General features: G+C 39.0%; 1 protein-coding gene across 1 annotated transcript in view; it reads left to right on the forward strand.

Annotated features, from left to right (window-relative positions):
- Positions 1-197: 197 nt before the first annotated feature.
- LOC145469337 (dynein axonemal heavy chain 6-like) overlaps positions 198-25,910 on the forward strand; it is a 72,872-nt gene continuing 47,159 nt past the window's right edge. Inside the window, exons 1-15 of the mRNA XM_081453017.1 lie at positions 198-3,486; positions 13,547-13,879; positions 13,953-14,441; positions 15,230-15,333; positions 16,099-16,161; positions 16,888-17,155; positions 17,549-17,654; positions 18,231-18,407; positions 19,020-19,172; positions 19,760-19,962; positions 20,903-21,187; positions 22,229-22,351; positions 23,254-23,427; positions 24,151-24,369; positions 25,554-25,843. Coding sequence (XP_081309143.1) covers positions 3,208-3,486; positions 13,547-13,879; positions 13,953-14,441; positions 15,230-15,333; positions 16,099-16,161; positions 16,888-17,155; positions 17,549-17,654; positions 18,231-18,407; positions 19,020-19,172; positions 19,760-19,962; positions 20,903-21,187; positions 22,229-22,351; positions 23,254-23,427; positions 24,151-24,369; positions 25,554-25,843 — 3,266 coding nt within the window. The 5' untranslated portion in view covers positions 198-3,207. The remainder of the gene's footprint in view (positions 3,487-13,546; positions 13,880-13,952; positions 14,442-15,229; positions 15,334-16,098; positions 16,162-16,887; positions 17,156-17,548; positions 17,655-18,230; positions 18,408-19,019; positions 19,173-19,759; positions 19,963-20,902; positions 21,188-22,228; positions 22,352-23,253; positions 23,428-24,150; positions 24,370-25,553; positions 25,844-25,910) is intronic.

Consider the following 25,910-nt stretch of genomic DNA (forward strand, 5'->3'; position numbering starts at 1 on the left):
TCGCCATTACCGAGCCTCGCGAGCCTGCTGGGGTCATGTGACTACTGATCGACGTTTATTGTGCGATTAGCCAATCACAGCGCACATTTTCACCAGACAGCGCATTTTAAGGCCAAGCTACCAAGCTCATTGAACCATGCTGTCATTGAAATTCACAGACGAACCAACACTTCCTTGACTTATTTTCCTCCTTTTCAAAGCGGAAAGTCTATTTTTAAGGACGAGTGGCAACTTGGAATAGACAGAATACCATTCTTAGCCACTGGGAGCAGATGCTTTTGTTTTGGTAACGTTATGATAAATATGGCACGTTGTTTCATTTGAACACAACATTGCCTGTAAACAGCTTTAGCTTATGTTAATTTGGCTTGTTATCGTTTTCATCATAATGTTTACTGTCAGCTGTTTGCCAGATGTATAAATTAGTTTTACCTTTATTTAGGGCCAAAAGGCTTTTAACTTTGTGTACAGATCGTAAAGGCAACTTTTCTGAGCCCTTAAATTTAGTAAGCTAAATATATCAGGTAATAGGACTGAGTGGAGTCCAATTCGGTCTGTAACCATACGAGTGATTAACAAAATCGGACGACCGCGAAGCGGGAGTCCGATTTGTTAATCATGAATATGATTACACACTGAATTGGATGACACGATGTCCTGTTACCAATTAATCAAACTATGACAAAATTCGAGAAACAAACAAACCATCGAATGATCGCTGAACGATTAAACGTCGTTATGAATGCTGAAAAACACAGCAGTTTACTCAACAAAGTGCACCGCAACAGCGCGTGCAAAATGACGCATACTGTCCAATTACAAGCATGACGCGTACACTGTCCAATTAATGCTCAAATCGGGCTGCTCATAGCCAATCACATTCGAGAATTTTGTTATAGTTTTGATTAATAATGGTAATAGGACTGAGTGGAGTCCAATTTGGTCTGTAATCATATGAGTGATTAACAAAATCGGACGACCGCGAAGCGGGAGTCCAATTGGTTAATCACGAGTATGATTACAGACTGAATTGGATGATGCGAAGCCCTGTTACCAATTAATCAAAACTATGACAAAATTCGAGAAATGAACAAACCATCGATTGAGTGCTGAATGATTAAACGTCATTATGAATGCCGAAAAACACAGCAGTTTACTCAACAAAGTGCAACGCAACAGCACGCGCAAAATGTACTATCCAATTACAAGTATGACATGAACACTGTCCAATTAATGCTCAAATCAGGCTCCTGATAGCCAATCACGTTCGAGAATTTTGTCATAGTTTTGATTAATGTAGCAATCATCTTCTTAGAAAATTCCTTTGTTAATGAAGTACTTTTGCTTACATCATATACATAAAATACATGTTAAGCTACATATGCATATGAGTGTAAAGAATACCCAGGAGTTGACAAAAACTAGAATTTAAGTTTACTCTCCCAAATTTTGGTTGCTGTGGAGAAGTCTTAGTTTACTTATTTTCTTATTTTGTTGGCAGAGGACTTCCCTGGGCCCTTTCCCTTTGGGCAAGTGAAAATGGAAAGTTACTTACTTGGTAGGAAAATCTGCTTCTCCTGGGGAACCCCCAAAGAATTTTGGTTCTTTATTCCTGGCCTTAAGGTGGGGGCCCAAAACTTTGTCGGCATTTTATAGGCCTCAAGTAGCTTCCGTGGAGATGCCTGTTCATGAATTAAAACAAAGGGAATAAATTGTTTTTTACTCAGAGACGAGAGAAGGAAAGAAGAGAAACATAATTATTTAATAAATGGTTCTGTGCATTGCATTCCCACATGACAAATATGTAAACCAGTAAATAGAAAATCTTATATCTAATATATTTCTTTTGTCTATTATATTATTATGGACTGACTTTTTGCCATGTTATAAATAAAGTTTTCATTCATTCATTCATTCATTCATTCATCTATTTGTCTTAAGTATTTTTACAAGCAACTTCAGGGTACGGGTGTAGAATTAGAGTGTGTCAAGGAAGAAGGTGCCCTGAAACACCCATGACTGGTTGATAAAATACTATTGAGCATAAGTACCTCCCAGCAAAGTTGTGATCCTTATTAATTTTAATTAAAATACCTGCATGCAAAGAGACACAGTGAAAGTTTGCCCCAGTTTATTATGTCCCTAAGAGTTAAGGAAATTTTAAACAGAATGTAAGTGGTGAGACTACTTTTGGCTTCACTGAGTGGAAAATTTCCAATAAATGGTTCCGGTAAATCTAAACGGAAAATTTCCTGGCGTAAATGGTAAACAACCGCTGTTTTTACTGAGAACAGATAACGGGGTTTCAATAGGCCCTTTGCAGCTAAGCCATCACGTGACCTACTTTTCATAAAATTATGGGCTGTAACTAAACAAATGCCAGAAATGGAAAAAGCGTGTCGAAAATATCAAAATGGCCAAGTTTGAGGCCCCCATCATTAAAGAATGAGATTTTATGAGAGTTTGAATTTTTAAAAGAATAAGAAGATTTGTATGGAAAAAGTTGTTGGAGAGCAAGACCTTGCTCTCCAGCAACATTTTCCATACAAATCCTCTAAATTTTCCAAAAATTCAAACTGTCGTATAAACTTACTCTTTAATGCCAGGGGCCTCAAACTAGGCCATTTTGGTATTTTCGCTGCGCTCTTTCCATTTCTGGCATTCTTCAAGTTATAGCCCATAACATAAAAATTTTCTAGGAAAAATTTGGTCACGTGACCTCAGCTGCAAAGGGCCGATAACGTTGTAAGTCTTGATTTCCTCCGCTCTATCGAGTCCAGACTTCTTTCCCGAACAGTGGCTGGTAATCCAGCCTATAAGGTTGTTGAATCATGAAATTCTCAAGTATATGCAAATATATTCAGATAATACACTACAGAATGTTCTAAATGAATAAAATGACATGTACGCATTTTTCTTACCCGAACGAGCATCCCTGGTACGAATTTGATGTCAGAACAACAACCAATAACAAACGCTGTAATAACAAGAAGCGGGATTTCTGAATAAACCAATGAAGAAGCTCGTTAGAAATTACATCTTTACAGCCTTTTGCAGCCAGAAAAGTGTTGCGGGAAATGGTAAACATAGAGTTTCTTGAACAGCGAAAAAGTGATTTCCCTGACCATGAAGGTAGTCTTAGGAAGACTGGATGAAGTTAGAACTTGCCGGAAAAGTGTAGGAGAATGGGGGCCATAATTTAGGACGATGGAAAACGACCCGGACGAGTCAAATCCCCTAGTGCCGCACAATTCTGTTGTAGATTGTCGTTTACATGCATCTCCGACTGCAGAGAGGGATTTTTCACGAAGAGTTCGTCGAGACGACTTTGCATTTCGGCAAACGCAATCTGTGAAGAAGAGCATCAATGATGGAAGGGCTGCAATTGACTCTTTAAAGTCGCGTCTCTATGACAGACCTGAAAACTCCGAGGTTTTCCGAGCGATACTTCGACCCGTCCCGCCATCTTCAGGGCAAGCAGCTCAGGTATCAAAGTCATACAAATGAATTAGTTAAGAAGTTTTTGTTTGGTTTTTACTGTGCGAATGCTTCAGAGCTACTTGAAAACAGTTTGCAATCCAGAGATTCAATACGAGATTCATCTATGTGGGAAAACTGTACATTATCGTAACGGTGTCATGGAAACGTGACGGACGCCAAATTCTTGGAGCTTATATTCAAGGGGTGGATGTCACTCATCACGGGATAAAATCGTTATCTATAATCCAGCTGATATTTTCGCACACATGTGATTGGTCTTAACACATCACGTTTCTGAAATTTATGCCCCAGCTGGGGAATATCTAAGTGATATTCCCACGGGGTTGGTGGGGGGAGGGGGAGGGGGGGTACTCCCAGAAAAATTGGGTAGGGTTGTGCGGCCCGCTTCCCAAAACCCTTCATACACACTTTATTAACACATGGTAAAAACATCAGTTACAAGATTGAGATATACAGTTGAACCTCAATTATCCGGACTCATTAGGACTAGACGAAATAGTCCAGATAATCGAGGGTTCGGATAATCGAAAATATGCGTATTAATGAAGAACAAAACTGTTTAAATAAAGCAACATTTAATCGTGAAACAGCACTTTTACAAATTGTTTGGAAAACAATATGGTCTACTGTACATCTTGAGCCACTCAACTTTGGGCCAATCCGAACTCATTGGAGTGTTCTTCATTAGTTATGATGCATGCGAGCTCTGCTTTTGCTCTTTAAAAGCAAAACACACTCGCTTTTTGACTGCACTTTTGAATGCTCTAGTTTTAAAAAGAATATTGCTACGGATCTTGATCGTGACTAATAAATATTCATGACAAAATTGGGACTAGACCAAATAGTCCAGATAAACGAGGGTTCGGATAATCGAAAATATGCGCATTAATGAAGAACAAAACTGTTTAAATAAAGCAACATTTAATCGTGAAACAGCACTTTTACAAATCGTTTGGAAAACAATATGGTCTACTGTACATCTTGAGCCAGTCAACTCTGGGCCAATCAGAACTCATTGGAGTGTTCTTCATTAGTTACGATGCATGCAAGCTCTGCTTTTGCTCTTTAAAAGCAAAACACACTTGCTTTTTGACTGCACTTTTGAATGCTATAGTTTTAAAAAGAATATTGCTATGGATCTTGATCGTGACTAATAAATATTCATGACAAAATTGGGACTAGACCAAATAGTCCAGATAAGTGAGGGTTTGGATAATTGAAAATATGCATATTAATGAAGAATGAAACTGTTTAAATAAAGCAACATTTAATCGTGAAACAGCACTTTTACAAATCGTGTGGAAAACAATATGGTCTACTGTACATCTTGAGCCAGTCAACTTTGGGCCAATCAGAACTCATTGGAGTGTTCTTCATTAGTTATGACGTGTGCGAGCTCTGCTTTTGCTCTTTAAAAGCAAAACACACTCACTTTTTGACTGCACTTTTGAATGCTACAGTTTTAAAAAGAATATTGCTATGGATCTTGATCGTGACTAATAAATATTCATGACAAAATTGGGACTAGAGAAAAAGTCTGGATAATCGAGAAATCCGGATAATTGAGGTACGGATAATCGAGGTTCGACTGTATTTAAAAAGAACCTGATTTACATGTTTGCCATGAGGGAGTACGAGGAGGACAGTCAGCGATTTATCTCATATCTCAATTTAATAAAAGATCTCACGGCTCTAACGTTAAATGGAAGGCTATTCCACAAATGTGCCCCGCTGTACCAGAAACTATGTTTCAAAAAATTGGTACAGGGCTTAGGTAGAGCCAATTTGTTTTCACTATTTCTAAGTCCAAAGTCCATGCTGAAGGGTTTAAGTAGGTCTTTCAGGTACTCTGGAGACTGATCATTCAAAGTTTTAAACATCAATTTCAATTTTTTCTTTTTCCTTCTGATATAGAGGTTATCCCATCCTAAGCTTACCGCGGAGGGCGGTAGTGCTAGAGTAATAATCAGACTTGGTGATATTACCCTAATGGGGAGATTTTGTAGTTTTTGTAGTTTGTCAGCTAACTTGTTGTTGAGACTGTCCCACGCAGGACAGCAATAATCGAAATATGGTTCGGTAATAGCCCTTTATAGCAATGTAACTCTTTATAGCAATATAGCTGTATCTTTGCAAATGAATGGCCTCAACCTTTTAAGTGCACCTATACCAGAGGAGATAATCTTGGCAGTCTCATTAACATGTTTGGACCACGAAAAATTTTGATCGATATAGACTCCTAAAGATTTGGTTTCATTTTGTACAGCAAGTAAATGGCCAAGATTTTATCCATGCCATGGAAAATGCCACTTTTCTGCAGCTTTTCAGAGAACTTTCAAAAGATTCCTTTGCTAACATCGAAAATTTTTGGCAAAACCCAGGCACCAAAAGTTGAAATTGTTGTTTCTGAGAAACACCTAACACATGTTCGGCGAAAGCTTTCCGATCGCTCTGGCAGTTCTTCAACATTGTTTACTTGTTCTGCACTAAAAATCCAAGCAGAAAGTTTTTCCATTCCTTTTTTATCTAACATAGCGGTTTCTTTTATTTTTGCATTTTTTCGCCTGCAGACATGTGACTTGTGTTGTTACCAAACTACTTCCTTTCTTCTTTGTCTTTCCTTTTCCCCGGCTAGAACTCGTCTCAGAATTATCAGGAGTTGTTTCTTTGCTACTGCTTTCGGAAGATGTGCTGTGTTCTGGGGAGGTTGCCTCATAGCTATCAGAACTTTTGTCTGATGAACTTTCCACGCTTTCGGCCATTAGTGAAATACTTTTGTGTAGCCTGCATGTGATTTATAACAGCTCTCTTATGATTGGCTATTATAGAAAACACCTGCGAAAACCCCCATGGGAGGTGCTCCTAAAAATAAAAAGACATGGAATGGCGTTGACTCAGAGGGTCAGTATGAAAGATACAAGCTCCAGGTAATGGGCCCCTGGTGTATTAGGGGTATTAGGGGTATTAGGGATATTAGGAGTATTAGGGGTATTAGGGGAATGTATTATTAGTATTAGGTGTATTAGGTGTATTAGGGGTATTAAAGGTATTAGGGATATTAGGGGTCTTAGAGGTATTATTGGTAGTAGGGGTGTTAGGTGTATTAGGTGTATTGGGGATATAAGGGGTATTAAAGGTATTAGTTGTATTAGGGGTATTAGAGGTGTTAGGAGTATTAGGGATATTAGGGGTGTTTTAGGGGTATTATTAGTATTAGGTGTAGAAGGGGTTTTAAAGGTATTAGTTGTATTAGGGGTATTAAGGGTATTTGGGGTATTATGGGTATTAGGAGTATTAGGGTATTGGAGGTTTTAGGGGTATTAGGTGTGTTAGGGGTATTAGGGGTATCAGGTGTATTAGGGGTATTAGGGATATTAGGGGTAATAGGTGTATAAGGGGTGTTTATGGGTATTAGGGGTATTAGGGGTATTAGGAGTATTATTAGTATTAGGTGTATTAGTGGTATAAAGGGTAATTCGGGGTATTAGGGGTATTAGGGTATTGGAAGTTTTAGGGGTATCAGGGGTATTAGGTGTGTTAGGTATATTAGAGGTATAAGGGGTAACAAGGGGAATTAGGGTATTGGAAGTTTTAGGGGTATCAGGGATATTAGGTGTGTTAGGTGTATTAGAGGTATAAGGGGTAACAAGGGGTATTAGGGTATTGGAAGTTTTAGGGGTATCAGGGATATTAGGTGTGTTAGGTGTATTAGAGGTATAAGGGGTAACAAGGGGAATTAGGGTATTGGACGTTTTAGGGGTATCAGGGATATTAGGTGTGTTAGGTGTATTAGAGGTATAAGGGGTAACAAGGGGAATTAGGATATTGGAAGTTTTAGGGGTATCAGGGGTATTAGGTGTGTTAGGTGTATTAGAGGTATAAGGGGTAACAAGGGGTATTAGGGTATTGGAAGTTTTAGGGGTATCAGGGATATTAGGTGTGTTAGGTGTATTAGAGGTATAAGGGGTAACAAGGGGAATTAGGGTATTGGACGTTTTAGGGGTATCAGGGATATTAGGTGTGTTAGGTGTATTAGAGGTATAAGGGGTAACAAGGGGAATTAGGATATTGGAAGTTTTAGGGGTATCAGGGGTATTAGGTGTGTTAGGTGTATTAGAGGTATAAGGGGTAACAAGGGGTATTAGGGTATTGGAAGTTTTAGGGGTATCAGGGATATTAGGTGTGTTAGGTGTATTAGAGGTATAAGGGGTAACAAGGGGAATTAGGGTATTGGAAGTTTTAGGGGTATCAGGGATATTAGGTGTGTTAGGTGTATTAGAGGTATAAGGGGTAACAAGGGGAATTAGGGTATTGGAAGTTTTAGGGGTATCAGGGATATTAGGTGTGTTAGGTGTATTAGAGGTATAAGGGGTAACAAGGGGAATTAGGGTATTGGAAGTTTTAGGGGTATCAGGGATATTAGGTGTGTTAGGTGTATTAGAGGTATAAGGGGTAACAAGGGGTATTAGGGTATTGGAAGTTTTAGGGGTATCAGGGGTATTAGGTGTGTTAGGTGTATTAGAGGTATAAGGGGTAACAAGGGGAATTAGGGTATTGGAAGTTTTAGGGGTATCAGGGGTATTAGGTGTGTTAGGTGTATTAGAGGTATAAGGGGTAACAAGGGGTATTAGGGTATTGGAAGTTTTAGGGGTATCAGGGATATTAGGTGTGTTAGGTGTATTAGAGGTATAAGGGGTAACAAGGGGAATTAGGGTATTGGAAGTTTTAGGGGTATCAGGGATATTAGGTGTGTTAGGTGTATTAGAGGTATAAGGGGTAACAAGGGGAATTAGGGTATTGGAAGTTTTAGGGGTATCAGGGATATTAGGTGTGTTAGGTGTATTAGAGGTATAAGGGGTAACAAGGGGAATTAGGGTATTGGAAGTTTTAGGGGTATCAGGGATATTAGGTGTGTTAGGTGTATTAGAGGTATAAGGGGTAACAAGGGGTATTAGGGTATTGGAAGTTTTAGGGGTATCAGGGGTATTAGGTGTGTTAGGTGTATTAGAGGTATAAGGGGTAACAAGGGGAATTAGGGTATTGGAAGTTTTAGGGGTATCAGGGGTATTAGGTGTGTTAGGTGTATTAGAGGTATAAGGGGTAACAAGGGGTATTAGGGTATTGGAAGTTTTAGGGGTATCAGGGATATTAGGTGTGTTAGGTGTATTAGAGGTATAAGGGGTAACAAGGGGAATTAGGGTATTGGACGTTTTAGGGGTATCAGGGATATTAGGTGTGTTAGGTGTATTAGAGGTATAAGGGGTAACAAGGGGAATTAGGATATTGGAAGTTTTAGGGGTATCAGGGGTATTAGGTGTGTTAGGTGTATTAGAGGTATAAGGGGTAACAAGGGGTATTAGGGTATTGGAAGTTTTAGGGGTATCAGGGATATTAGGTGTGTTAGGTGTATTAGAGGTATAAGGGGTAACAAGGGGAATTAGGGTATTGGAAGTTTTAGGGTATCAGGGATATTAGGTGTGTTAGGTGTATTAGAGGTATAAGGGGTAACAAGGGCTATTAGGGTATTGGAAGTTTTAGGGGTATCAGGGATATTAGGTGTGTTAGGTGTATTAGAGGTATAAGGGGTAACAAGGGGTAGTAGGGTATTGGAAGTTTTAGGGGTATCAGGGATATTAGGTGTGTTAGGTGTATTAGAGGTATAAGGGGTAACAAGGGGTATTAGGGTATTGGAAGTTTTAGGGGTATCAGGGGTATTAGGTGTGTTAGGTGTATTAGAGGTATAAGGGGTAACAAGGGGAATTAGGGTATTGGAAGTTTTAGGGGTATCAGGGATATTAGATGTGTTAGGTGTATTAGAGGTATAAGGGGTAACAAGGGCTATTAGGGTATTGGAAGTTTTAGGGGTATCAGGGGTATTAGATGTGTTAGGTGTATTAGAGGTATAAGGGGTAACAAGGGGAATTAGGGTATTGGAAGTTTTAGGGGTATCAGGGGTATTAGGTGTGTTAGGTGTATTAGAGGTATAAGGGGTAACAAGGGGAATTAGGGTATTGGAAGTTTTAGGGGTATCAGGGATATTAGGTGTGTTAGGTGTATTAGAGGTATAAGGGGTAACAAGGGGAATTAGGGTATTGGAAGTTTTAGGGGTATCAGGGATATTAGATGTGTTAGGTGTATTAGAGGTATAAGGGGTAACAAGGGGAATTAGGGTATTGGAAGTTTTAGGGGTATCAGGGGTATTAGGTGTGTTAGGTGTATTAGAGGTATAAGGGGTAACAAGGGGAATTAGGGTATTGGAAGTTTTAGGGGTATCAGGGATATTAGGTGTGTTAGGTGTATTAGAGGTATAAGGGGTAACAAGGGGAATTAGGGTATTGGAAGTTTTAGGGGTATCAGGGATATTAGGTGTGTTAGGTGTATTAGAGGTATAAGGGGTAACAAGGGGTATTAGGGTATTGGAAGTTTTAGGGGTATCAGGGATATTAGGTGTGTTAAGTGTATTAGAGGTATAAGGGGTAACAAGGGGAATTAGGGTATTGGAAGTTTTAGGGGTATCAGGGATATTAGGTGTGTTAGGTGTATTAGAGGTATAAGGGGTAACAAGGGGTATTAGGGTATTGGAAGTTTTAGGGGTATCAGGGATATTAGGTGTGTTAGGTGTATCAGAGGTATTAGGGGCATTAGGGGTATTAGGAATAATAGTGGTATTTGGGGTATTAGGTGTATTAGGGGTAATAGGAGTATTAGTTTTATTAGGGATATTAAAGGTATTAGGTGTATTAGGAGTGTTAGGGTATTGGAGGTTTTAGGGGTAATTATGTGTATTAGGGGTATTAGCTTTATTGGGTGTATTAGGGGTAATTAGGGGTATTAGGAGTATTATTAGTATTAGGTGTATTAGGAGTATTAGGGGTAATTAGTGGTATTAGGGATATTAGGTGTATTAGGGGTATTAGCTTTATTGGGTGTATAAGGGATGGTAGGGGTAATTAGGGGTATTAGGGTATTGGAGGTTTTAGGGGTATTAGGGGTATTATTAGTATTAGGTGTATTAGGGGTATTAGGTGTATTAGGGGTATTAGCTTTATTGGGGGTATTAGGGGTAATTCGGGGGTATTAGGAGTATTAGAGCAATTTTTAATTGAGTGTCGTAAAACCAAAACCAAACCAGTTACTTACCAATTAGACTACTCAGCCAATCTCAAACCGTAGTAAAACCAAAACCAAAACCAAAGTAATTGCCTGATTACTTTCGACACTCAATTCAAAACCGCTCTATTAGTATTAGGTGTATTAGTATTAGGTAATTAGCGTATTAGGGGTATTAAGGGTATTAACGAAATTAGGTTTTTTAGGTGAATTAGGGGTAATTAGGGGTATTAGGGTATTGGAGGTTTTAGGGGTATTAGGGGTTTTAGGTTTATTAGGGGTATTAGTTGTATTATTGGTATCAGGTGTATTAGGTGTATTAGAAGTATTAGAGGTATTAGGGGTAATTAGGGGTATTAGGGGTATTAGGAGTAATTAGGGGTATTATGGGTATTAGGTGTATTGCCATACTTATGACTGAAATCTGCGATTTTCCTTACCCTGTTTATGAGCTGACCAAAAATTCGAAACCCTATTTATGACCTTTGTGGCTAGCACAAATGCGGTAAACATACTTTATGAAGGGATTTTTTGTTGATGGTCCTACCGATAATATTAAAAAAATAGTTTCTTCTAAAAAAGATACCCAATTCAAGACTAGAGTGCAAAAACCATACCCTGTTTGAGACCCAAAATGGCCAAAATCAATACGGTATTTATGGCCAAAACGGCTGAAAAACCATACCCTTTGGGGCTGCACGTACTTACATAGCCCATATAAGGGAGTTCTTGCCCCCGGGATATTCCCCAATTTTCAAAACTGCATGTGTTGTACAAAATATTTGAAAGATAATAGACACAATATATAGCCTTTAGATTTAGCGTGAAAATATGCACAGATATTTGTCCTTGGACATTACCTATTCTGCAAAGCTCACAGTTTTTGCTTCTCAGAACAGATAATGTCTGTGGACAAATATGCAAGCATATTTTTGCCCTAAGTTGAGGATATTGTTTATGTAATGAATGACACAAACCCTAGTACATGTCAACTAGATATTAATTTACCAGGTGGCTAGAGAGAATGAAATGTTACAGAGTTATGGCCCATGTGCACTAGGGGAATTTTTGTTTGTCTTGCAAAAATATTTGTCATCAGTTCCATTCTATAAGTGTGTACAGTGTTTTTCTTCCTACCAAGATGTTTGTCAAGCCATACCAAATTTCAAAAGTTTTGTTGCCCTGCCTCAGGAGCGGGACAAGTTTTTGTCAAGTGTCAAAAGCTGTCAGATTTTACAATTTGCAGGTGTTAATGTGACTGAAAATGTCAATCAAGGAAATTTGATCTCGCTTTTTAGAGTCTATACATTCAGCAGAAGCCCCCAAAATATTTAATTTTCGAGCAGCAAGTGAGCTATTAAGATGGAGGACAACGAAGAGATATGGTTGAACCCTTTGCTGTCTTCTGCGAACGAATGGATTCTTCTGTGAATGAATTACTTTGTTATTACTTATTTAATTTTATCTTTTTTATTTTAGTCATGCGTTTTATATATAAGCCTCTGGCTTGGATACTGAGGGCAACCTAAATCCCATGCAATGACTTTAATAAATTGATTGATTGATTGATTGGTTGTGCAACTCCAAATGAAGATGAAAGAGATGAAATCTCCACTGGCATAATAAAGCAGCGACTGCCATCGAGCAAACTAAATGGCTTGAAGGACGAAAAAAAAGAATATAAGCAACAGAACGCAGAGGCAACATTATCTCTTGATATAATTTAAGGTCACTTTCCTGCAAACTGAACCCAAAGGAAGGTGTTAGCTTTGAACATGATTGACGCCTGTGGTTATCAAATATTTTGGTGTTTTCAAGTGCATAGGAGATTAGCAAATTCCAAATTTTGTGGAGGCAAACTTTGTCGAGAGTTTTGGCAGAGCCAAACAAATCTTGGCAACCTACTGTGCAGGGTTAAGGGTACCTTAATCACCCATCAGATCTTTAATCCCCAAAGTAATCCTCAAGCTGTTTTAAGATCAATCCCGGCTTCGGAAATATCAGGATGGTCTGGAGATAGCCAGTCCTGTGGTGTGAATTATGCTCAGGCCATACAATGTAGCTTTAGTGGCTTTACAAGCATTTTCCAGGTTCGTGCTCCATAAAAATGTCCGTGAAAACATCCATGTAAAACATCCATGCAAAACATATGGAATAAGGCCTATTTGGGGATTTAAATCTTTTTCCCTTAGCTTCATCCTCTATTGAATGTGGATAGCATTGTCTAGCCTTGCATTAACCATTAAGCTCTGGAGATTTGAGGTTCTGCCTCTGGAAAATCCTTGTAGACTTTATAAAATTACAATATTTAGAGAGGAAGCCCCATCAGCCTTAGCTGGTTTTCATGCGGGTCCTCTATCCTGGTTGAATTAGAATTTGGACATGTTGGTTTTTGTGTAGGGAGGAAAACCAGAGAACCCAGAGAAACCCTTGGAGCAAGGCGAGAGCCAACACAAACTCATCCCACAGTATGGATGGGGCTGAAATCAAACTTGGCCAACATTGGTGGGAGGGGAGCGCTCTCACTAGTACTGCGCCATCCCTGCTTCCCAAATACCTAACAAGTTTTTGATTCTACAGAAATATCCAGTGTATTTTAAAGCCTTGCTATTTTGCATGTGCAAACATGTCACCAAGGACCTTTGTTGTGGATGTAGAGTATTTAGTAGGGTATAAACGCATCCGTTATTAATACAGGAGAATTGAGGGCACTGGGAAGAAATTTGGGACGTGCATTTTCAACCCAGATTTTTGGGGGAGATGTATCTCTTCAGTGCTTGAGGGGAGGTCAAAATTTGTGTATAAAATTTTTTATCAAAATGTCTTGGGCTCGCAAAGAAAAACGCTAATCTCGTCATCTCGCAAAGTCTCGCATTTACCATTTGCCACCCCTAAGACAGATAAAACCATCCTTTCTGCTTTTTGTCTTCAACAGGGAACTCCTCATCCTCCTCCCAAGGGTGGCCCCAGGTCAACAATGGGCACCTATAGGACCACTATGTTCAGAAGAGACTTCAACAGGTTACAAGTGCAAAGAAACCAGGGTTTCCCAAAAGAGCCAGTCTCAATCAAACAGGGAGCCATGCCACCCGAGAAAGAAGTCGTCCCAAACATGCAAGAAGCATCGGAATTGGAATCACAGTTTTCAAGAGATACCGATGGAGCTGCTGCAGTAGAACAAGGAGCTGTTATTTCTGATGGCTTGGCAAATTTAAACCTGCCAGAACAGATGAGTGCATTCTCTGGTGATGGAAGGCTGGTTGGCCAGGTATTTTCAAGTGTTGAAATGTTGTTTATAGTGATGAATATGCTTAATCAAAAAAAGCTGTTCTCTTTTTCAGGCGCCATCTGTTGCATCTCTTGGTAAAAGTGCTGATGAATCCTGCTCCTTTGTATCAAGTGAAACCCCATACAGTAGACCAAACTCTTTTAAATCTCGGGTTTCATCTGGGAAATCACAGCGTCCTCCTGCTAGAAACCAGAGACGTGATTTCAATGCAAACATGGGAAGCCTTCCTTCTCAAGGAGTCCCAACAGATGAAGAATTTCTTGGCTTAGGCGTAGCAGACGTCATAAAGAAGCTACGTCAAAGACTAAACATGAGCACAGATTTGGATGCCGTTGCCAATGGGGAGGACCCAGATGCTGATGAGAACAATATCAATCGGTTATACATTAAAGAAGATGATGGGAAATTCTTGTACTGCCTGTCTAAAAACCGAGCAGAGAGAGCTGCACGTTACAATCCTTATGACTTGATTTGTGTGTCATCACATGAAGCACAGTCTAGTGCGCATTATTTTACAGTTACTGCTTCTGCTGTTACACAGGTGTGTTACTTAATGACTGGGGATTATTTTCACAACGTGGGTTTACAGTAGTTTTGATACAGCATGGCTGTTAATATCACTACACAGTCAAACCTCCACTAACGGCGATCTCTGTTCAACAGCCACTTTTTTTCTCTGTCTCAGTGGACAGCCCTTAAATTCACTCATACTTTAACCTCTCTACAGCAGCCACCTCCCCACAAAGGCAAAGGCCACTAAAATGCATCCCAGCTGCCAAAATAATCTCTCAACAGTGGTCAGTTAGTCAACAATTGATGGACCCATAAAGAAAAAACCCAATTTTTTTTAAAAGGTCACCAAACTTGACCTTTACTGGACATCCTTTGTCTGTGTTTCTGTTATGTTGAGACAGTTTGGTCTTGTTACTTATTTGTAAGCTAAAATGAGCTTTTTTTTTTACAAAAACTGTTGCACCAGTGATAAACAAAAAGCTGATTTGGGGGAAGGCGGGTGGATTGGGTGGCTAGCCACCCCTCATTATGGAGAAGCAAAAACAAAAATGACGAAGATTGTAAATATTATGGCAGAATCAAAGGCAAACACTCTGGACAGGCGCCTCATTGTAATTTATAGTTTGTGGCTTATTTGCTAGTGTTTCTGGTGTAACAAATTGCAACACTTCGGGAGCATGCCTCATTGATTCTGCAACCCCAAGGTACGGCAGCCACCTCCTTTGAAAAATCCTGGGTCTGCCCCTGAGTCCTTACCTTTAACTTTTACATAATGCAGGATTAGTAACTAAAGATGATTTTCCCTGTTGTTTTCAGGTCAGAGAGGGATTTGATTCAGAGCTGACCCCGCTTAAGAGATGGCTTTATGAAAGAAAACAATTTAATCTAATATTTGGTGTAGCAACCTTTGCCAAGTTCAGGCAAGTATTAACAATTTGTTATTGTTATCTGTAGCTTTATTATATGGCTAGCTCTGTTAGCAGGCACGATGAACCAAATCCTGTGATTGGCTACCTGAGCGGGTGAGATAACGCTATCTTGCCAGCTTAGAATTACCTACTGTGTCCCGCAAGAAAATATTAAGTGTTCTTTTTACATATAATAAATCCAAAAAAAAAAAGAATGCAAAAAACAACAACTTGGCCAATATCCAGCCATCGTGACCTCATGATTGGTCATGAACCCATATATTTTATTTTGATAAGAGTTTTATACTCAGCAAAAGCTAATAGTTGTCAACCGCAACTAATGGGCATCATGTGTCATCTTTCCGTATGCAAATTCACAATCGGCCAATCAGACGCCATAGCTACTGTCTTGATATTCTGCGATATCAAGTCATTGACCTGATATGGCTATGTTCAAGTGCTTGGTCATGCCATGTGGGAAATATTTTGGCTTAACTATATCTCCGAAAAATACCGACTATGACTTAGCAAATTGTGCCTGATGTGCTGCTGAAGCATTCCAAAAAGGTACAATAATAGGTACAACAACTAATTAAAACTAAAATCCACATGTTATTCACTTATTCACTGTATTTATTCTCTTTTCAATATCTGAAGGTTCCTAGTTAAAAAGAGCAAGTAACCACAGTGTACAATAACAGTAGTAATAGTTACTTGAAGTTAAATTTATTTTCTGTAGAAAGTACGACATGTACAACTGTATATGCTTGTTTTTAGATTGTGGAAAGGCTACACATGTTGGAAAAACAATGTCAGATTTCAGAAGAATTGTAGTAGTAGGTGAGTGTATTTGCAACAGCATAAAATTTCTTCATGACACAACAGGGTTGGTAAAAAATAGTAACCTCATCTTCATGGTCCTCTCTCCTCTCCCTTGAGAAAGCACCCTGGTTACGGCTGGGTCACATGTCTGCCTGGGTAGGGGGACTCTCATATGAAAAGGTCGTGGATGCTCATCGGAAAATTTGAATTAAACCCCTAAATGAGACCATTCTGGGCGTGGCTTGAGCTTTATTTGGTCCTTAGAGATACCACTTTAAATAGAATGGGCTCGATTACCAGTGGCCATTCAGGAAGGGAGCCCCCTCTAGTAGACTGATGGAAATTAAGTGTAAAAGCGAAAAAAAGAGTTATTTTTTATTATTTCTTAGAGTGCACCCAGAAAGATACTTTGACAGCTAAAAATGGTGTCATTTCGTCATGAGCACCCTAAGTGAGACCAGAATCCTTGATTTATACCCCTAAGCGAGACAAGGAGCATCCCCAACCTTTTCAATATGGGAGTCCCCCCCTGGGCATGTCTGTGCACACCAGCCAAGGCTACATAGGGAACACAAGGGGTGGACCCTCAACGTAATTTTGTCAACAGTATAATTCAATTCTTTCTTACAAATAATTCATTGAGACTGCTCTAAAAATGTTCGACCAGCTGTGCTGCAACCAACCATAACTTCATTCAATAAATTATCAATAAGATTTATAAGATAGTGGAATATTTTCATTCAGATCTGATGTTCATGGCTCACTCTTCTCTGCAACAAAAGCCACACAACAAGCCATACTTTGTGTGAGGCTCCTCTGTGAGAAGGCCTGTAGCAGCATAACAGGAGTGGGCGAGGGAGACGATGGCATTTTTTTGCTTTATTCTGATCATCAGAAAACTTTCACACTGAAGGAGTTTGAAGAGATGCAGTCAAAACAAGCACAAGAGGCAAAGGAAAAGCTAGAAGCACTAAGAGTAAAGGTGCTAGGAATTGTCAAAGAAGCTTGTGAGGTAGGAGATCAGTTAAGGTTTCAGACTCTGTTGTCTAGTTTTGAGAAGATGGCTGTTTCCTTCTTTGTATTAAACATGAAGTAAAATACTGCACGCAGAGTTGGTGGAAATTTAGCACTCTAGTAACAGCCACCCTAATCTCTACACTGAGAATGTATCTACACCATTGCTAAAGCATCTTCACTCATTCTGATTTTTACCAGCCTGATCATCGCCCTGAGGGACAGTCTCTACTTTTTGTAAATTTAAAGATCTTTGACACATCTTTGCTGAAGACCTCTTAGCCTTCTCCCCGGTCTTATTCAATATTATTTCACAGAATTTATCAATTAAGCAAGGTGACTTCAAGGCTAACTACCTTATGGTGTAATAATGTCAATGTATTGCTGTTAGAAAATTACAGAGGAGGAGGGACTCACAGAATGGGTCCACCCTGAAAGAAAGAAAGAAGCACGAAAGAAAAAGAAGGCAACTAATACAGATGGAAAGAAAAGAAAAGGTAATGTCTGCCATATTTATTTGATTAAGTGCCCAACCTCCAATGAGCACCCTGCCTCGAATAAGTGCCCCCCACTCCCCCGCCTCCCCCTTAAAATGAAGTGCACCAGCGAGTTCCCTGATTGACCTTAGTGACAATATGAGATTGAAATTAACTACATGTAAGTACTGTTAAGAAACTTCTTCTTAGACCGAGATTTGTTGATTCTGCTTTGGTACAGGTTTTGTTAAAATTTATTGTTTTGGTGCAAAATAAACTTACTACTTGCTGAAAATGGTGAAAATTTAATAAGCACCCAGCCTCGAATAAGCACCCATCTTGAATAAGCACCGGCACTCTCAAGGTCCAAAAATTTAATAAGCACCCAGGACACTTGATTGAATAAATACAGTAGTTGATGAAGAGACTAGACAAGGTGTACATGGAAAGGGAACAGAAAGCTATTTAATGCTTTCTAAGCTAGCTACTTTTTTGCTGTACAGCTTCATAATGGTAATCTTTTTCCTAACAGTAAGGATGCAATACACTGTAGCTTTCATTTCATCATTCATTGCCTTATATTCCACAAATTCTTAGGCAAAGATGGAGATGGGCAGCCAACATTTACACAAATGTCTCAGTGGAGAGGTGTCCTTCATCGTTTGACATGTTTTATTAGACTGATTGACTTTCTAGTGATGGAACTTTTAAGACGACTAGTCCTTGTAGCATTGAGGACACTGTTAGCTCAAGTGAAGGCCTCTTCTGTGCAGGGTATTGTTTGTTTGATCATTTGGCATTTGTAAATCAATTTATTTATGAAATATCAATGTATAAGATAAGATAAGATAAGATAACTTTATTTATACACGGTTTTTCCATCAGTCAACAAAGTTGCTGGACTATCTACCTATCTGCCTACTTACAACAAAAATTTAAAAGAAAAAAACTGCTTTTCATGGACCATGTCTAAAAATTTACTTAAAATTAAGATATTACTTTAAACTGTGGCAACTTGATTTAGATTTGAAATCGGTCATTGAAGATGCTTGTCTTAGGTCTATAGGTAAGTTGTTCCACAACTGTCTGAGCTCCACGGTATGAAAAACTTCTCTTAAGATAATCAGTTTGAGGTTGTGGAAGAACTAATGTAAAAGGCAAAGAAGCCCAGGGAAGCTAATAAGGCTTTTGTGAAGTCTTTAATTGATAACTGTGTATGATAACAAGGGCTTTCAGGGTACATGTACAAGTTTGGCATTGCAGCACATTGGAACATTGTTTACACATGCTCGAGATATGAGTGAACCAGTTAATCAGATAAAGCGATCAAAGTTGTAGTATCAATCTAAGTCAGTTGAGTATACTATTCTTTACAATACTATACAGGGTCTGTTGTTCATCTGAGTCTAATGGAGCCAACTCTTGATGACCAAGTCAAACCAGATGTTGTATTTGGCAGCGATGATGAAGAAGAGAAAAAGGCAGTAGAACTCTTGAAGGTGGAGCTGGTCTTAAATGTTCCACCTATGGAAGATGGTGGTAAGATTCAACAGTGAATCTATTTATTAACTAAAGAATTAACTCAAAAGAAAAGGGTCAGAATACTGCATGAATATAAAGCTGCCTTGGCATGAACCATTTGACCAGTACTAAGAAAACATTCTCAATGACTGTCATCAAAATTTGCAGCAGCCAGCCCTCCCTCCAAAAATCCTCTTTGTGAAATCCTATAAGGCGCATATGTCTAGTCAGAGCTCAATGTTGTGCTCGCTGGGGTTTCCAATGCGACCAATTTTTTTTCACTGGCGACTAATTTTTCATGCTTCTCATTGAAATACTTTTGCTTACGAATAAATCTGAAAACTTACAGGCCAGCTGGCCCCAAGGTTTTTTCCTGAAAGTCGAGCCCTGCTAGTTAGATGTAACATACACGTAGTAAATGGTTTAAACCCAGGTGTATCAGAAGTTCATCTTCTGTGATCATCTGGGTGAGTAATTCTGAAAGGAACTGAACATTGTTGTTGACTGACATTTCAATAACCTGAGTGGAAAACATCAGCAGAGTCAAGTGTCAAGTCAATTCTTGACTCTGAGGATGTAGTTAGATGTGTTACTTTGTTTTTCAGCCGATAAGAAAACAGTCACGTTTGATGTCCACTCTCAACGGCCAGAGACTGGAGAGAAGTCTACACTTAACACTGCTGATGGGACATCATTTGTTGATGACACAATGACAGTCACCTCTGGAAAGGAGCCTTCAGTGACTTCTCTCAGCAGTCATACCTCGCAGACAACCAAGTCTTTCATTTCTCTCAAACCAACAGAACAGGTGACGTTGAATTTGGACTAGAAGCTTTCACAAAATTTTACACTGATTTTCATAGTAGCTGATGGTAGATTAAGACTGTACCATGCAAAAATTCCCATAACACTGGAGCTTTTGTGAGCCATGGAGTTTTTCTACCCCCAGTGGATGACACACTAGTTATACTTGTGAATTGCTGGGTTATCCTAATCATTTAACTACCCATTTATCAAACTGGGACTTCCCAATCCAGAGTGCAGTCCTAAAACCTGGTTTTCATGAGGTTTTTATGGAAGCGCAAGGGTTTTGACAAACTTTAAGAAAGGCAAACGTGATCTGGCTCTGCTGGGGAGTGCACATTTGAAATGCTTGATGTAATATATCAAACACAAGAGACAGTGTTTCATCGGGATATCCAAACACTGAGAAGAGAGTTGAAAATACGATGCGCAGCGGAGTAGTTTTGACGAAATTTGAGGTGTTTGGATGGCCAATGAAACACTGTCTCGAGTGTTTGATATATCTTCTCAATCGGAACAAAAACTGAGGAGTAAATTGAGAAGTTAAATCGTCAAAATCTATGCTAATTAAGACCGGGTATCCAAACCTCCTTCACGGTTGTGATTTGCTTTGTTTTAACTTGATGAATTGTTAATAAGTTTGAGAAGTATAAATTTGACTGTGTTTTCCTTTATGCTTTGACTACATGGGAGATGTGTGCAGTGTCAAATTTACAGAGTTCCATCTTTAAACTCGGGATATACATTTGAAAGAACTGCTGAGTGTGTTGTGAATCCTGACAGAGTGAGCTTTGAGCGGCAGGCCTGGTAGAGATTTGTACTTAGCTATGTACATCTCAATACCACTATATGAAGGGTTCCCAGAGTTACAGTTATTTGCTATTTTCTGAATGTCCATAGTGTTGGAAGATTAAAATTCACTTTGACTTTCAATTATTCCCTAGGATTTTGAAACAGCTCTTTACAACATTATTTATGGATTTGAACAAACTGCAGCATCATTCAAAAGCTTAGTCTATGACCCAGAGTTGTCCATTTATGTTAATCCACCGACCAGCGATGTTGTGTATGCTTTGTCACGTGATGTAGTTGAAGAGGAGAAAGCCAAGCGGATTCCCTGGCCTGACTCAGAGTTGTTGTTTGGTCAGGATCCTGATTATCAGAACGATGTTGGTCAGATATTTCATCAGATCAAAGATGAAGTGGACAATGTCCTCAATTATTCAAAGGTAATAGTTTTTTATAACATAGTAAATGGTTTGAACCCAGGAGTATCAGTAGTTCGTATGGTGTGATCTTCCGGTTGAGAGTAGTTCTGAAAAGAATTGTTGTTGGTGACTGACGTTTCGACAACCTGAGCGGAAGTCATCTTCAGAGTCAAGTGAATAGTGTTTGTCAGTAGATGATGTTTTAAATCTGGTCTGTTGAATGTGATTGGTCAGTTTAGCCATGATGGTACTGGCTGAAAGACTCGTGTAAAGTTTGTCATCAGTCATTGGTGGGTTTCGATCCGTCTATTGTTAGTCAGATTGGTCAGTTTTTGGTCTGTGTATTGTTAGTCAAATTAAGTCGGTCTGGTAGAAGTCCATTTGTTGGTTTCGTTTCCGTCATAATAAGTTGTTTGTAAGGCACCGGTAGTTGTTGACATCTGTTAAGAGGCGTTTGTTCTAGGTTAGTGTACCAGCTTTCCAGAGTCAGTTGTTGAAAATAGTTTGTACTGTAGGTTAAGCACTGAGCAGAGTCCCAGTCAATGTTGTGGTTTGTCAGTTGATGATGTACAGCAATGTGATTGTTGTCATCACCATTTCTTGTGGCTCGTTTTTGTTCAGTCAGTCTCGTGTTAAGGTTTCTGCCAGTCTCACCAGCGTAGGAAGCCTGGCAGTCGGGGCATTTGATCTTGTAAACTGGTCCCTGTCTGTTGCTAGGTTCGTCCCCTTCTTTCACGGTGGTCAGTAAGTTTCTTATAACTTGCACATTTCCAAAAGGGATCCTCTGTATTGTGAAATCAGGGTTTCGACAACTTTTTATCTTGACCCCACTCTTCCAGTTCACTTAAATTCTTGTGGCTTGAAGGTCATGAAATAATAATTTCTCTGTGCATTGTGTTCAGTTTGAGGAAACAGTAAAGGGTTTGTTTATGTTAATATATTTGTGTGGGCTGTTAACCAGGGAACGTAAATTCAATAAGGCAAGCAACATGAAAAGCCTTTGTTGGATTAAAAGACGCAAAAGTAACATTATAAATTTTTATTTTTGTCATTGTTGCTCAGAAATTTAGAAGATTCTGTGTTATGGTGGACAAATCACGTAGAGTAGATGTGGATGGCTCCCTTAAAGAAAGAGAATGGGACACTGAAGAATTCTATGCTGTGCTTAACCAGCACACAGAGCAGGTTAGAATACTCACTCTACTCTACAGTAGCATATTGGGCATGAAACTAGACCGAATACAGAACAGTTAACTCGTTACACTGACTGTGTAATTATCTCCATATTTTCAAAGGCCCACATACATTGTACATTCAATACTAGGTCAGAATACTAAGTCCATTCTAAAGTAGTATAGTGTGCTGAAAACTAGACCTTTTACACAACAGTTAATTTATTTCACTGACTTTGTAATTTAATTCTATAGCTTCAAAGGTCCGCATTCATTGTACATTCAATACTAGGTCAAAAGTCCGTTCGAAAGCAGTATAGCGTGCTTAAACCTAGACCTGATACTGAACAGTTAATTCACTACACTGTGTACTTCACTGTGTTAATTCACTACATTGTGTAAATCATTAATTTAGTTCTATATCTTCAAGGGTCCACCCGTATCATGCATTTAATACTAATCTAAGACAAGATGTGAAACCAATAAACTTTGTCTTACAAGCCATATTCAGACAGTCAAGCAGCTCTAGCAGAAAAGAAAACAGCAACGGAAAATGTGCACGTGTATTGACTGGTTTGTCCTGAAAGATGTCACTGACAGTGTGTTCAGAGCATTGTACTGACATTTTGTACTTGCAGATTGAGTAGTTAAGTTTTGAGTATATTTCAACTGGTTTTCTGTGACTTGTTTTAAGTTAAGGCCCTTGTCAAATGTTTCCTTTACAGATATAAAAAATTCCTCAATGTCATTACATGTAGACAATGTAAGGTTTTCCCATGCATTGTTATCTGTGTTTGAGGCAGAGGAATTCTAAAGTACATGCTTAGCTCAGGTCAAACAGTCAGCCATCTCAAACAATGATTGTACTAGTTTTTTTCAACATATGTTTTATTAACAAGAACTTATTTTTAACAGGTACTTGAGATGGCAAAGATGACATTGGATAAAAGGATTGGACTGTTTCATGTAGACGTTACTGGATTTAAAACCGATTGTCTTCCCTACCCTGAAAAAATTCTCGAAGCTGTAGGCCGACATCTCCCCTTTATTGCTGCCAAGAGAAATGATGTCCTCCTAAATGTCATCAAGGTACGGTAACTTCACATGAGCCTTCAATCATACCGAACTGAAATGAATCAAAAATACTTGCCTGGTATTTGGATCTGTTGTGAAACACTGTCTCTTGGGTTTAAAATTACACAAGCTTCTCTCATTTCTCGCTACATTTTCCATCTTTTGTTTGGAATGCTAAGCTTTTTGCACGTAGATGTTTTGCTCTCGCAAAGCAATTGGTACAAATTCTTCCTCATTTACTGTAAAAAGGCCCAGTCTACAGATGACCTATAACTCCTGAAAGCATTCCTTTGTTACCCGTGCATTTACAGAGGAATACGGACCAAATAGGGGTGCGAAAGTGACCTAATTATACAATGGTTACAGTGTTGAATTCCAGATAGAGACGTTAGAGACTAAGGTTCTAATGTTCTGTTATCTGCCAAAAAACCTTCATTCTCACATCTCCTCTCTTTACCCAGGATTGTAAATGGATATCATTGAGGGTAAAAGAGACTTGGGTTCAGAATCAAAATGGATACCATTGAGGGTAAAATAGACTTGGGTTCAGAATCAAAATGGATACCATTGAGGGTAAAATAGACTTGGGTTCAGAATCAAAATGTTGTGGGTATACCTGTGATGGACTCAGATGAATTACATCAAGGTGCTTCATGTTACAGAAACTATTCTGATACATAGGAGCAGACACAGAGTTTCCATTAGTTAACCTGCTAACCAAAACTTTCTCTCCTACAGCACGCTTCAAGGAAGCTGGACAAAATGGCAGACACTGTAGAAGCCTTTGTGGAACATCTCATCTTCTTGTCACGTATGGGAAATGAGATTGCTTCTTTGGAGAAAGAGTACAACATTGTCACTCGCATGTACAGCATAGCACGTAACTTTGAAATGTCCATATCAAATGAAGAGCTAGCTCTCTATCAGATGCTTATGCCGAGTTTTCAGCATCTCAAGGTAATGATTTAGAAATAAAGTTCCATCTCTGTTAGGAGTGGGTCACATTGGCAACATTGGACATAACGACATATGACACAACGACATAATCGCTTATGTAGGTAATGTCAGCATCGACATAAAGACATATTTTTTCCTTTTGTTGTTATGTTCATGCAGTTATGTTGCTATTTTTTTTTATGTCCCGTGTTCACACTGCAAACAACGACATTACGTCCCTCTTACTTTGTTGAGTTCAAGTCGTTACGTCGCAAGTATTGTGAACTAGGCTTTATAGCACATGAACGTTTAAATTTCGTGAAGGTAATGATAAAAGTGAAGTTGAACCTCATCAACATGACCTTTGTTGGCCCATGAAAATTTAATGGTATTTTTTATATATTTTAATTGTGATTCACACTACTTACAACACTGGTACGTCTACTTACCCAATTTACAACAGTAATACAACTACTAATTACGGAAGTGATAACTATTTACAACAGTAATACAACTACTTAGTCTACTTAACAATACGATGCAATGACAGATGCTACTTACAATACTGCAATTTGCATACTTACTCTACAGAACAATACATTACAATACATACTAATACTTACACTACTTACCATATAATACCATTATGCTTCTTAAATTTAATGGTATAAAATGCGTAGGCTCAAATTATTTAACTATTAATTAATCCCTAATCCTTTTCGCAAAATACTCTAAGAAAGTGCATGTTAAAAGTTTTACTTTTATTCAACAATTACATTATGAGCACGAGATTTCTATCACGCACAGAAATCAAGAGCGAATATTCTTACTGTTTTAGTTACTAGTCGTTCAGAGGGTTGCTAAATCCTCTTCACAGACACTTCAAAAACGCAAAGAAGCGGTCGTCATTTTGTCAACAACTGCACAGTGCCAGGTTACTTACTGTCTACAAAAGAATAGATAGTGAGTGGCGTAGCTATGAGTAGCGTAGCGATTACATGTTTGTAAGAGAATGGCATTCGTGATAGGACGCTGGTAGATTTAGACTGAAACTTGTTAGAAACACAGAGAAAATGTTTTCTATTTCAATACTAATGACATATTAACTCTAAATCACTGCTTCTTCATCCACATTGGAGTCACTGGGAGCCTTTCTAACCATAATTCCAAACTCTAACCACTCCTGGTTATTTCTCCCCTCGCAGTCAACAATTTTATACTGTGAAGCAAAGAAGGATGAAAACATCCAACGGTACAGCAAGGCCCTTGATGATCTCATCGGCACAGTGCGACGTGAGCTGGTCACCATAAAGAACAAGGTCTGCTCTCCTGCTCTGCTGGATGCTGACAGTATCCCTCAAGTGGCCACTGAGAAGCTGAAGCTGTTGAAGGAGGACTTGGCAAACTTGTCAACCAAGGCTCGTAATTATACTGCTTATCAGGACCGCTTTGGGAGTTCCATGTCATCTTCATTGCAGAAGAAGGCCTTGACTGAGTGAGTTTAATTTAGTATGATGGTTTGAACCCAGGAGTATCAGTAGTTCGTCTTGTGTGATCGTTCG

Source organism: Orbicella franksi, chromosome 15 (assembly GCF_964199315.1).
Source record: "Orbicella franksi chromosome 15, jaOrbFran1.1, whole genome shotgun sequence".
NCBI classification, from domain to species: domain Eukaryota; kingdom Metazoa; phylum Cnidaria; class Anthozoa; order Scleractinia; family Merulinidae; genus Orbicella; species Orbicella franksi.